General features: G+C 39.3%; 1 protein-coding gene across 3 annotated transcripts in view; it reads right to left on the reverse strand.

The window, feature by feature from the left end:
- The window catches only part of plxna1a (plexin A1a), a 354,584-nt gene that overhangs the window by 36,780 nt on the left and 304,904 nt on the right, over positions 1–12,900 (reverse strand). For 2 of the 3 annotated variants that reach the window (XM_072449536.1, XM_072449537.1), the window contains exons 20-21: positions 8,581–8,815; positions 2,779–2,927 (exon numbers count right to left, since the gene is read on the reverse strand). In XM_072449536.1, the coding sequence (XP_072305637.1) occupies positions 2,779–2,927; positions 8,581–8,815 (384 nt within the window). The remainder of the gene's footprint in view (positions 1–2,778; positions 2,928–8,580; positions 8,816–12,900) is intronic. The other variant, XM_072449538.1, reaches the window with a different exon arrangement.

Raw genomic sequence — 12,900 nt, forward strand, 5'->3', positions numbered from 1 at the left:
CTTTGAAACCTTCTCTACAAAGGCTCACTCCTTGATGAATGAGGGATTACACCGATTTACTGTACATAATAACATCAATTAAGGGCATTAAGATGTACGGAATGATGTAACAAAAATAAATGATCAATGACTTTTAATCTTTTTTATATTTTAGACTCCTGAGATTCCTCACAGTAGCCACCCTTTGCTTTGTTGACAGCGCTGCAAACCTTTGGCCTTCTCTCGACGCTCTCATGTCACCTGGTTCATGAGTGGAATGCCAAGAGTTTGCGCAGCAGGGCTCAGATCAAAAGCAGGTCATTCTGTAGGTTCTAAAATATAAAGCATGATTGACATATTCCACACTGTTACATCATTCCATATCTGCTCAATAATGTAAATAATGAAAATGTAGAAATCTGTGTTAATCAGATTTTGTGCCACTGGGCAAGGACATTCATCCTACTTGAAGGCCGTCCCATTTCCATCAGTTTGCCCCAAGGCACATGTGGCTGTAATTTGTGGTTATTTGCAAGTCAAACTACTAAACATCACTGACTGACTTTTTTGTTTTTTTTCTTACCTTTCTAGCAGTATAAATGCCTTTCCAGTCTGGGGAGATTAAATTAAGCCGTAAAAGGTCAAACGAATTATTTGTCGACTCCAAAAAGTCACAGCTCCAATCAAAGTCAGTGAAGCGCTTTGCATTCTACATCTTAATGATAACTTCTGATTACAAGCCTGTTTAATAGAGAAGAGTGCTTTACGTATGATTCATCCTGCTTCCAGCGGTCTCACTGGGAAGGTTCATAAATCCTGTCTCCGCCCGGCTGTGTTGCCAAGGTGAATACATGTAGAGCGCAGTGTAGTGGAGTCATTAATAAATAACGCCTGATGTATAATGTAGGGAACAATCCGGCTTCCAGTGTTGCTCTGGTTCTAGTCTCTTGGAGTTTCTTTCTTGCACATTGTAAAATCGTTATGTTTTTTACACCCGATGTGCGGCTACAACTGATACTGAGCAACACACACTTTTCTTTTTCTAATATAACATGTTGATATCAACTTTCTCTAAAGTTATTCATAATTTATCCTGGTTATTGAAAGCTGTTGTACCAGAATACTGCTTTCTAGGGTTGGGATGAGACTGGGCTCATGAGATTTACGAGATTTTGGTATAATTTATAATAAAAATAGATGTGTTCAGAATTTTTGGCCTGACAGTATTTCATTCCATATTTTTGCTGAATTTTTGCACTTTTTGGAGCTTTTTGTTTGGACAACAGCCTTTTCAAAAGACATAACTCGCCCTTTTTTTCGGAATGTAAACACGTGAAAAAAACACAAAAAACAATCTCACAAGAACATTTCCCTCATTTGAGCACAATGGTTTGGAAATTGTATCTTGCAAGTGGCACATCCCATTCCTTGTGTTTTCTGGTCAAAATTGCAGCCTAAAGGTACAGGAACATTTTTGAATAAAATGCATGAACATGACTAACGTTGGACACATTTAAAGGCAGATTACGTAACCTTTCATCCAAAAAATAGACTAAAACTAAATTTTGTATTTTTCATTTTGCATGATTTTATTGCACTAAAAATTGCTGTGAGCAGGCTCGCATCCCCGCAAAAAATGAGCCTTCTCCTGCATGTTTCCATGGAAATGTTGTTTTTTTGCCATAATTTTCCACAATATGGCATAAAATCTGTCTATTTTCAAAGTATGGTTTGATGCAGGTGACTTTCCACCTATGTACTGTACCTTTATTCTAAAACAGCTTGTGAAATGTATAAATACTACGTTTCTTTGTAAATTGCATTGAGAATTACAGACGTGAACTGCTCTGTAGTCCTCTGGTGCTGCTTTCCATGGAGGCAGTTGAATAGATGAGCAGCCCATTGTTCACAGTGGAGCTCGCTGAGGTGTTCCTGGCACTACATCTATCACCGAGCATCTCGTGCAGCAGTGAAATTCAACAATGTGTAGTCAAGGGTGTAACTAACTACTAAAATCAAGCGCTTGTAGGTCTCGCCAATTTGACAACTAACCTTTAAGCGAGACAATTCATCACCGCATTCAAACGTTTTCTGTATTGCCTAAAATGTCTAAGGTTTCTGTAGTTTGTATTGCTTATCTTATTGCTTCAATGTTTTGCACAACGTTAACTCTTCATGGATTTCAGCTTCCTGTTATGAGCAACATTTTGTGGACTTTTTTTCCATTCAGACAATATCATATTTTGTTTGACATTGTTGATTGCTATGGCGACAATTCAAATTCCTCATCATTCTGAAACCAAAGGATAAATCGTGGCCATTGTGGAAATTTAAAATCAAGAAATCATGATCTTTGTGGTAACGCTGTAAAATAAGGTTGCAGTGAACTATTTATAAGGCGTTAATAAGCACTAGTTATTTGTTTATTAGCACTAGCATTTGTTGATGGCTTTTAATACATTATAAACCTTAATAAGTCATTGACAAAAAAAAATGCAAAATGTTTGTTAGAGCCTTAATAAGCTGCCTATTAAACTGCTTTCAATAACAAAGGGATAAATGCTAGTAAGTACCGTAAGTAAGTATACATGCTTATTAAGGCATTATAAATAGTAGTATAAATAGTAAGGAACCTTATTGAAGTGTTACCTGTTTTTTACGACAAATATATGTATTTCTTTCATGACAACTATCTCTGTGATTAGTGTGTTAGTGCAGCTACAACATGATTGGATGTTGATCGCAGACTGCTTTGTTAGTAAGAGATCAGTAGTCAGGTTTGGCCGGGGGTGTACTGACCCGTACCTCCATCTCCTTGAGCACCGGGTGGTCCTCGATACCCGGGAATAGAACCCTCATGGCGTAGGTGCGGTAGTCCAAGAAGGGGATCCCAGCCCCGTCTAACTCCTGGGTCAGCTCGTGGATGTCTGTCTGCAGCTCTGCGAAGGCTGCAAGCAACAACAGAACAAGTGGAGTTAAACAAGGGCACTTTGTACATAAGGAGAGATATAGATTGCACCAAATTTAAAAAGAAAAGCAGTTTGTTTAGGAATAAACCCATAGCATCAAGGAAAAAAATGAGTGAAGCAGTTCAAATGTGGCTAAGGACAACTGCTTCTATCTTCTGAAATCATCATCATAATTTGAGTGAAGATGTTTGATATTTAAAAGTCCAGAGGAGCTCATTGTACGTCAATTGCTTAATATGTTTGTCATTATTTTAAAGGATATTTGACAGATACATGCATTTCAGACTTAAGTGCTTAGAAAAGGTCTGTTTCACCCACACTCTAGCTCCACCCACAGCTTTAGGCTTACAGGTAGCCTTCTTTCGTCTATAAAAACATGTAAATTGCACTGTTTGCTACAATGAAATGTCACTAGGAGGTGGACCTGCTCAGTTTTGCAGTTTTGAACAGGAAGTCCGTGGACCTGTTTCTATTATCAAGCTGTTTTAGATCAATAATGCGACAAACAATGAATAAAATGTAAAACAAAATCTACTTATGTTATAGTTCCATCCTAAATACAGAAAAAAACTGCATAAAATAAGTCTTCTTTTAGCGTTAACAACATTATCTAAGCCTTCATAAACCCAAAGATATGTATTAGGTCTTGTGCTGATGCTTCTCAAAACTAAAAACAGACAAGTTGACTGGAAATTCTATGTCTGCTGCTACTTTCTACAGACTATAAATACAGAAATCATCCTGGCAATGTATAATTTGTGGATGCCATTAAACTCCATTGTGTGAAGCCGTGGAACACAAAATGAGTTTATTATTTGTACAACATAATGAGCGGAGTCTGTTAGATGCACTCGCACAAAAGGCCAGGACAGTGACGCTCTGAAATGTCACAAAATAGCCAGTAATTATGAACTGAATGCAAAAAGAACATACATTATGACGTAGTAGAAAAAGCTTCAGTTGTAGTCATCTGGACTCAGTTTGAAAAAATAGACGTTTCGACTCTCATCCAAGAGTCATTGTCAATAAAAGAATTTAGATCGAGAACTCCGATATTAATACTGTTCTGTGGTAAGACCCACCCATTGGGAGGAGCCTTCCTGAAGTAGAAAGAGTTGTTTGTTTCAACAGAAACTCCCCCCTTGTATCTACCGAGCTAGCCTATTCAGAATCTTAATGGGCTATTAGAATCCTCTTTGTCTTTGTGAGACCCTGGCTCAACCACCCTGAGTACCTGATTAGCATCTAAATGTCCTTGTCCTGGTCCTCTCCCTTTCCAGGGGTTCAGTAACCCATTATAAATAACAGGAAGATTAAACCTTAGCCCTCCATTTCTGTTTAAAGAAGGTCTTTCTTTTTTAACAAAAATAGCTTCCTTGACTCCTCTTTCAAACCATCTTTTCTCCCTGCTTAAAACCTTCACCTCACCGTCTTCAAACGAGTGATTAGAGGCTTCAAGATGGAGATGCACGGCACTCTGAGGTCCTGAACTTGTATTTCTTCTGTGCTGATAAAGCCTCTTGTGTAGAGGCTGTTTTGTCTCACCTATGTACCGTTCTTTACAGCTTTCTTCACTGCATTGGATCGAATAAACTACATTGCTCTGTTTTTGAGTCGGCAACTTGTCCTTAGGGTGAACCAGTTTTTGTCTTAAAGTGTTTCCTGGTTTAAAATAAACAGGGACTTTGTGTTGTCTAAAAAATCTCTGCAGTTTTTCCGACAGGCCAGACACATAAGGGATAGAAACACCCTTCCTTCTCTGTTCAGTTTCCCTTTTGTCCTGCTTCTTGGTTCTCTTCACTCTGTTGAGAGCCCAAGCGGGGTAACCACAGGCTGAGAGGGCATTTCTGACATGTTTTTCCTCTTTCTTCTTGCCCTCTGAGCTGGTGGGCCCACCTTGAGCTCTGTGTTGTAAGGTTCTGATCACACCCAGCTTGTGCTGTAGTGGGTGGTTGGAGCCAAAGAGCAGATACTGGTCCGTGTGTGTAGGTTTCCTATATACTTCTATTTGGAGTTTCCCGTCCTCTCCTCTGATCGTGGAACAATCAAGAAAGGCCAAGCGATTCTCCTTAGCGTCTTCTCTTGTAAACCTGATATGTGGGTCCACAGCATTGATGTGATCAGAGAAGGTTTCCAGCTCTTGTTTCTTAATTGTTACAAACGTATCATCGACATAGCGGAGCCACAGTTTTGGGGCTATGCCTGAGAATGAGGACAGTGCCTTCTTCTCAAAGTGCTCCATGTACAGGTTGGCCACTATGGGAGAGACGACCAAACTGACACCTGAACACATATGTAAACTGTTGGACATCTGTCTGAACACCACTTACTTTCAATTCCGGGGACAATTTTACAGACAGATTCATGGCTGTGCCATGGGCTCGCCCGTCTCAGAGAACAGAGAATTTTTAGACAACACAAAGTCCCTGTTTATTTTAAACCAGGAAACACTTTAAGACAAAAACTGGTTCACCCTAAGGACAAGTTGCCGACTCAAAAACAGAGCAATGTAGTTTATTCGATCCATTGCAGTGAAGAAAGCTGTAAAGAACGGTACATAGGTGAGACTAAACAGCCTCTGCACAAGAGGCTTTATCAGCACAGAAGAAATACAAGTTCAGGACCTCAGAGTGCCGTGCATCTCCATCTTGAAGCCTCTAATCACTCGTTTGAAGACGGTGAGGTGAAGGTTTTAAGCAGGGAGAAAAGATGGTTTGAAAGAGGAGTCAAGGAAGCTATTTTTGTTAAAAAAGAAAGACCTTCTTTAAACAGAAATGGAGGGCTAAGGTTTAATCTTCCTGTTATTTATAATGGGTTACTGAACCCCTGGAAAGATAGAGGACCAGGACAAGGACATTTAGATGCTAATCAGGTACTCAGGGTGGTTGAGCCAGGGTCTCACAAAGACAAAGAGGATTCTAATAGCCCATTAAGATTCTGAATAGGCTAGCTCGGTAGATACAAGGGGGGAGTTTCTGTTGAAACAAACAACTCTTTCTACTTCAGGAAGGCTCCTCCCAATGGGCGGGTCTTACCAAAGAACAGTATTAATATCGGAGTTCTCGATCTAAATTCTTTTATTGACAATGACTCTTGGATGAGAGTCGAAACGTCTATTTTTTCAAACTGAGTCCAGATGACTACAACTGAAGCTTTTTCTACTATGGAACACGCCTGGACGAATGAGGGATTACACCGACATACATTATGACATAATAGCGGCTTCGGAATCAATAGTTTTGCAATATTAAATACGGGTTCAATGGACAAATGTTGCGTCTGGACTGGAAAATAACAGTTAAAGCAGAAGAGGTGAATTCTTGTGTATTTTCTTCCTGAAATAAGTAAACAGTTCTGAAAGCAGACAGTTGTAGCCTAAGGGATACATGTTACTATTAGGAAGCTGATTTTCCAAGTATAATCTAAGATAGAGCTTCAAGACCAAACAGAGCTGGAGAAGGGACATAACTGCATTTCCTTACTTCCTTTCAGGGTTGGTGCAGCAAAGTGCCTTACAATTTATTGAGTTAAATACTAGGGCTGCAACGATGAATTTTCATAGTATTTTGATGATCGTAACGGTTATCTGGACTTTTATGTGGTAAAAAATGCATTTAAAAAATCTAAATAATCTAAAGTAATTGTTCAAATGGTCGACTTTAATGAAGTAACTGTACACACAGTGCTCAACCAGTAATGCAGTTTTGAGATAGTGACATTTGTTTTTTTAAGTAAAGCTTAGGACCAAAAATAAAAAAAGATTACTGTGACAGCAGTTAAATGAATCCTATTTGAAAATAATAATGAAATCCACACATTTACATTTGATGTTTCATTCATTTTCGTGGACATGGGAAGAATACAAAAGTTGAGAAAAAGGCCTTGAATTCAAATGTATTGATCAAAACCATTTGAGAAAAAGCCTAACATTTTAGACGTAGCGTAATCTTAGCCATTTTACTTGTTTATTTTCATTTTATTGGCACGCTTATCTCATCTCTAGTCCTAGAAGCCTTACGTTACAGAACATATGTGAACATTTATTCACAGACATATGGCAGACAACATTCAGAACTCCCATTTCGATCTAAAAGCGCAGACTTACACGCCCCGGGAACCGCTCTGCCTACACCACAACATCTGCTTCCCGCAACATTATTTCCCTAACTCTCCGCGCGATACCTCAAATATTAGCTTTCCACATCGCAACCGCAAACATCTCCATTGACACTTGCCAGTCAGCGGTTGTCATTTGCATTGTGCAGCTAATTAGCCATGACCGCTCTCGTCTGGATGAGTCTGCACGGATGAGTGAACCTCGAGCCCCTGCGTCTCCCCTAAGGACGCTGGGAAATCCACACTTCTTCTCGGAGCCCCGCCCACTTCATCTGTTCCTCTCCGCCCACACGCCACCGTCCCGTCACCGAGGAGCAGCTGGGAGGGCAGCAGGAGGGGCGGGGTGTTGTGACGGAGGAGGAGGAGGGAAGGACTATACGCTTCACTGGGCTAGTTTGGATTCATAGCCGTTTTAACACATGGAAATACTTGGATAACTGGGATCACTGGCAGTCACATCAGTTTATTAATGGGTTTTGTTAGTAAATTGGAATAGTGTTTTATTAAATGTGCTGTATGAATTCAAATCGGCATGGTTTGGTGGTGATAATATTAGAAACATTACGGTAATAAATGGTTCAATTCAGCACATTATTACGCAAAATCAACTTTAATGAGCTTTAAAATTGTTTCGTCAGCAAAGTTGCATTTTATTTGATTCATGCATGTTTGAGTGATCGTGTATTGTTCAACTGAGGCTTGAGTGCTCAGAAAATTCCTGTTTTTATCTAACCCCTATCACCGCCCACATCACTGTACTTAATTGTGATTATTGGAAAATTAAGACTCACAGTGATATCCGTGTTTGTAGTGTTCTAAAATGTCATGCAGCACTTATACAATAAAAAACATGTAAAGTCAAATCTGTTGCTTGAAGAGGCGGGGCTTGTCAGTTCTGCAGTTTTGAACAGAAAGTCAATGGTTTCTATTACTACGCTGTTTTAGATCAATATTGTGGTTTACAACGAACAAAATATAAATGGTGATCTACTTATGGTTCAATACTAAGAACCTGAAAAAAGCATAAAAAATAAAAAGCATGTCTACTTTAATTACAAATGGACAATATATATAAAACTACTAAGACTAGATATTGTTTCAAGTGCACTAGTTGCTGGAAATTGATTTCTTAACTGCGGGCGCTGTTTTGATGAATGTAATGCTTCAATTTAAAATGCTTGGGTTGTACAGTTCTTGCTGATAACAATAGCCTTGTTTTAGAAACAAATACACCATTAATCAAGTCCGTTTCCACTAAAACACCATTTCCTTTTCTTTATTTGCCCTTTTTAACGTATCGGTTATCTGCCTTAAGTCTCCAGCCGAGGCCGATATTGTGTACCTACCTAAATAATACACCTAAAGGTTCATTTGAATAAATAATTAAACTTCTCTCTTCATTTGTATTAAATTCAAATGATATAATGTACTGAGCAATCATTATTTAATTTTACACTTTGTTTTACGTCATTCAATTTTTGTTATAATCCAAAATGTCCCAACTCAGCTTCCATACCTTCTTTACACTCCAGTGCCACCCGCGACTCCAGGTTGTCCATCTGGAGCTGCAGGCGTTTCAAGGTGCGGTCGGCGTCCCGGGACTTCCTCTTGTAGGCGATGAGCACAGCGATGATGACCAGCAGGAGCAGGCCGCCGCCCCCTCCGATCCCAATGATGGCGGGCAGCGTGAGCAGACTGTCGGCGTAGATGTGGAGGGTCCCGGGAGAATACTCGAACCCCCCTGCCCGGATCTGCACGCACAAAGCAACAGCAGCGGGTTAGTTCTGTGGTTCGTCTTGAATCTGGATGGTTTAGATTGAGTGCATATTAATGAGCAGACAATGTAAATATGTCAGAATTAGAAGTCCCATCTATACGTGATTTTCTCAAAAGGTTTTATTGCATGACTTAGTCTCAAGAGATTTATTATCATTGAACGTATTCTTAGAAGACAGGATTTCGGAGGTTGTAAAGACAGAGAAAACTGGAATCCAGTTACTCTGAGGTAATAGCTTGGGAATGGTGTGTTTTTGTATTTGAAAACAATGCTGAAAATGGTTCTACTTTGGAGGACCATAATACATCCAGACCAAGAGCACTGGCCACAAAGAACTCGCATATTCATGATCCTTATAGACTTTGTTATTGGATATCAATGGCTTTTGTTTATCAGGTGAGACAGCTGGTTAATGATAATGATAATTACCACTCAAGTCACCTTGAGGAAGAGCTGGATATTGATACATGGAGTGAACATAAATAAGACAAATATGCATCATTGTTCTACATTTAGTTCACTGCAAACAACAAAAAATGTATCTAAAATGTTTTAACAATAGAAATGGGACCAAAATAAATGCAGAATTGATATGTCCCACCCATTCATAGTTGCATTTCATCGTAGCAAGCAGCAGATTTGAATGTAATTGTGTGGGTTTTTTAATTATTTTTTTTAAAGGCTGCACAACATTTTTGAACCCTACATGCACAAGAGCTCTCAAGGTCCAGTTTCAGGACAGTACAGGATTACTCAAACATGCATAAATCAATAAATCTTAAAAGCTCATTAAAGGTTAATCTTCTCTGATGCATCATTGTTTAATTTTGTAGTAGTTTTCTGTTGTTGGTGAAACAGTTTTTTTGATATCGGGCAATACAAAAATCAAGTGAATTTAGCTATTTCTTGTCACTATATTTGAGCCAATTTGACAAATCATACATGAACCTCAACCTGTAACTTCATTTGAGCAACTTGAAGGTAAAATGTTTCCCTTTTGGTTATTCTCAATGCAACACAAACTCCATGACCCATAAGAGTCTACATTTGTAAAGGTCCAGATTATTGAATACTTATTGAATCTGTTTATCAAGCCACCCATGTAACTCCCTTAACATGTTCAGCTCTGCCATATTTCCAGCTCTGTACGTTTTTTTTCCCTTCACTTTCCGTAAAACCAAATTGAATCCGTTTCCATATCCATCTACAAAGATCTCTCGCTATCATCTCTCCATGTTGGACGTTATCATTCAGCGTTCGCTCACTCCACTCATTTCACAAGCAATCAAACAAAGTAATCACCAGCTTTTAAATGCCTCCCCGAGGAGTAGGGGTAATTAAGAAAAGTCAAACACATGTAGCTGTTTTTTTTTTTTCTTTCTCCCATTACCTCCATTTACATACGCGCTTCCCTTAGAGACACACACCGCAATGGAATCTTTCAAATCAGGCCGTCCACAGGGGGGGGCTGCATACCTGATTCAAATGAGCCGTGATTACCCACTCTCCAAGTTCCTCTAAGTGCACTCCGGCGCCGAACATTTTCAAAAGTCACATTTGGAAAAGTAAAATAGAGCAGCTGTTATATCAATAGAAATGCAGTCGATACCTACTAATTAAATTTGCAATAGTAAAGTCAATTAGACGGGCTTGTTTGAGATTAGGCAACCAATTAGCGGCGCGGACATGACGGGAGTGCGAACAAAGTGGGTGAGCTCGGAGGAAATGGAGTCAAGAATTAAGAGGCAAACTGTATAATGAGTTGAGATAAAGGGAACGGGCGGATCAGATTATCGCCCGCACTGGCACTTTACAGGAGAACATGGGTGAACGGGACCAAGTGTGGGTCTTGGGTGGACGAGAAGCGTGGCGCGGGGGTTAGATAGGTGCTAAACGTGGCACAGGTAAACGGTTTCCTGCTGTATCCGTACATTATGTCATATCACATTAGCATTTGGACATTGCACTAAAGGGAGAGCGTCAGTCATGGCATAACATGCAAAACCACATCCAATCACAAACTGTGTGCACAAAAGGAGAAGAAAATCATGCTTTTTTATGTAAATGTGTTTTTCTCAATAATGATGTAATCGCTATCAAAACAGTCTCACATCTGTGGACGCAAAAAAAAGACATAATCATGTAATTACATGTATTAGGCCAAATTTGCCTCTCATCCTTTTTTTGATTCTTGTGATTGCTCTTCTCTTTCTGTGACAATTAGATTTTCTGACCTGATCAAAATGTTCTGTATTACCACTATTCTCCCATGATGACCGTGCACCACAAATATAACTGCTTTGGAGACGTGTATCTATGTTTACTCTTGAGACGGACTCGTGCTAAAAAGCTAACGGCCAAAACAACAAACAACTTTCTTCAGAAGAACTCCAGGGAGGTTCACAGCTGCCCACACACAGCTGAGAGTCAGAGGCACGTAGAATGTATTTATTTATTTAATTTTAACAGTACGTCCCCGAATGTGACTGAAGCCATCGGGGTCCCCATCATGTAGGTCAACGTGCGCGAGGCTACAGCTGTGTCCTCGCGGGGACACGCACACACGAACCCAAACACAGGCTCGTACACAGCTGATCGGATAAGAACGGACAAGCGCAGCACCCCCGCCAATACATCGCCGAGCTGCCATATTCAGCATGACATCCCAGTCCAAAAGAAGAAGGAAAAACAAACGGAGGGCACAGTTTGATGTGGGACGGTCATATTGAATAAGGTGGACGTGCTGACAGGGCAGAGGCTTTCGAGGTTTAGTGGTTGTGGCTGGTGGCGGGTGCAGGGCCTTCAGGATCTGAGGAAGGACGCTTGGGGAACGTTTTGGAGGAGAGGCCTGGCGGTTGAGACAAGAGGGAATTTACATTTTTTTTTAAAAGAAGAAGGTTTAAAAAAAAGGATTTCAACGACGTTCTAAGGTGTTTCTATGAGTTATTGGTGGTGAAGGTAGATTGACTTACTGTTACTTCTCCATCTGTGAAGATTGTGACCACCTTTGTCTGACTTTTTTTTCCTCACGGAGAATGAAAATGCATGACACAACGCAAACATTGCAGAATATATATATATATATATATATATATATATATATATATATATATATATATATATATACCCGTATATATATTATACAGGCCTAAATGTCAAATAGCACAAGTTTACAAATGGATCTTGTCTTGATTTTCTCTCTAAAGAGTAATTTATTTTGCCCTTTGTCAAAGACAGCTGACATCACAGTTTTTTTGTTTTGTCTTTCTGTATTAAATGTTAAATGCTAATTTAGACCAAACTACACTACCTAGAAATAAACAGAAATAACCTACAAAGTCATGTGCCCAGATTATGGAGACATAGGTGTGGTTACGATCCAAGTTTCATCTGATTCATGAAAAAAATAAATCTGTGAGTTGATATTGTTGATAAACTAGGGCTGTGGTCCACTAAATATAATGCCCTGTATCTCTTTTTTCTTAACTCAAACTGCATTCACAAGATTACAATCTTACAGGATTTCGTGCAAAAAAAGCATACGAAAAATATGTATAAAGACAATTCATCACCAAATCCCATTGGTATGGCAAACACTAATTAAGTCTAGAAAAAGTATTGTATGTATAATTCATCCCATTTTACTGCATTTTATGTCCACAGTTTGTGTGTAGATAAACTGACATATACACTGAGCTGGAGCAGGTGTGGTAGACTTTAATAGACAGATTATAGATTTGTTGCCTTGGTTTATGTTCATATCTCTGTAATTACTGGGTCTATCCACATGAAACCAAAACTGGCACAAAGTTCAGTGTTTTCTCTGTCAGCATAAATAAACAAGTGCAATCATTTTCCCACAATTACCTCTGACAGTCGTGCCATTATTCAACTCCAGATACGTGATTGTTGTCATTTGAAAGGACATTAAACCATAAGATTAATATGACAAGTTTGTGGAGTCAATCCAAAACAAATAATGAAACGATTTGCAGATTTCTGTCGTAGATATTTCCTTCTAAAACACCTTCTAGTCTCTGACCATAACCTAATATTTGG

This window comes from Eucyclogobius newberryi, unplaced genomic scaffold (assembly GCF_026437365.1).
Source record: "Eucyclogobius newberryi isolate DKJ021-1_F unplaced genomic scaffold, fEucNew1.0.hap1 SCAF_17, whole genome shotgun sequence".
In the NCBI taxonomy this organism is placed as follows: domain Eukaryota; kingdom Metazoa; phylum Chordata; class Actinopteri; order Gobiiformes; family Gobiidae; genus Eucyclogobius; species Eucyclogobius newberryi.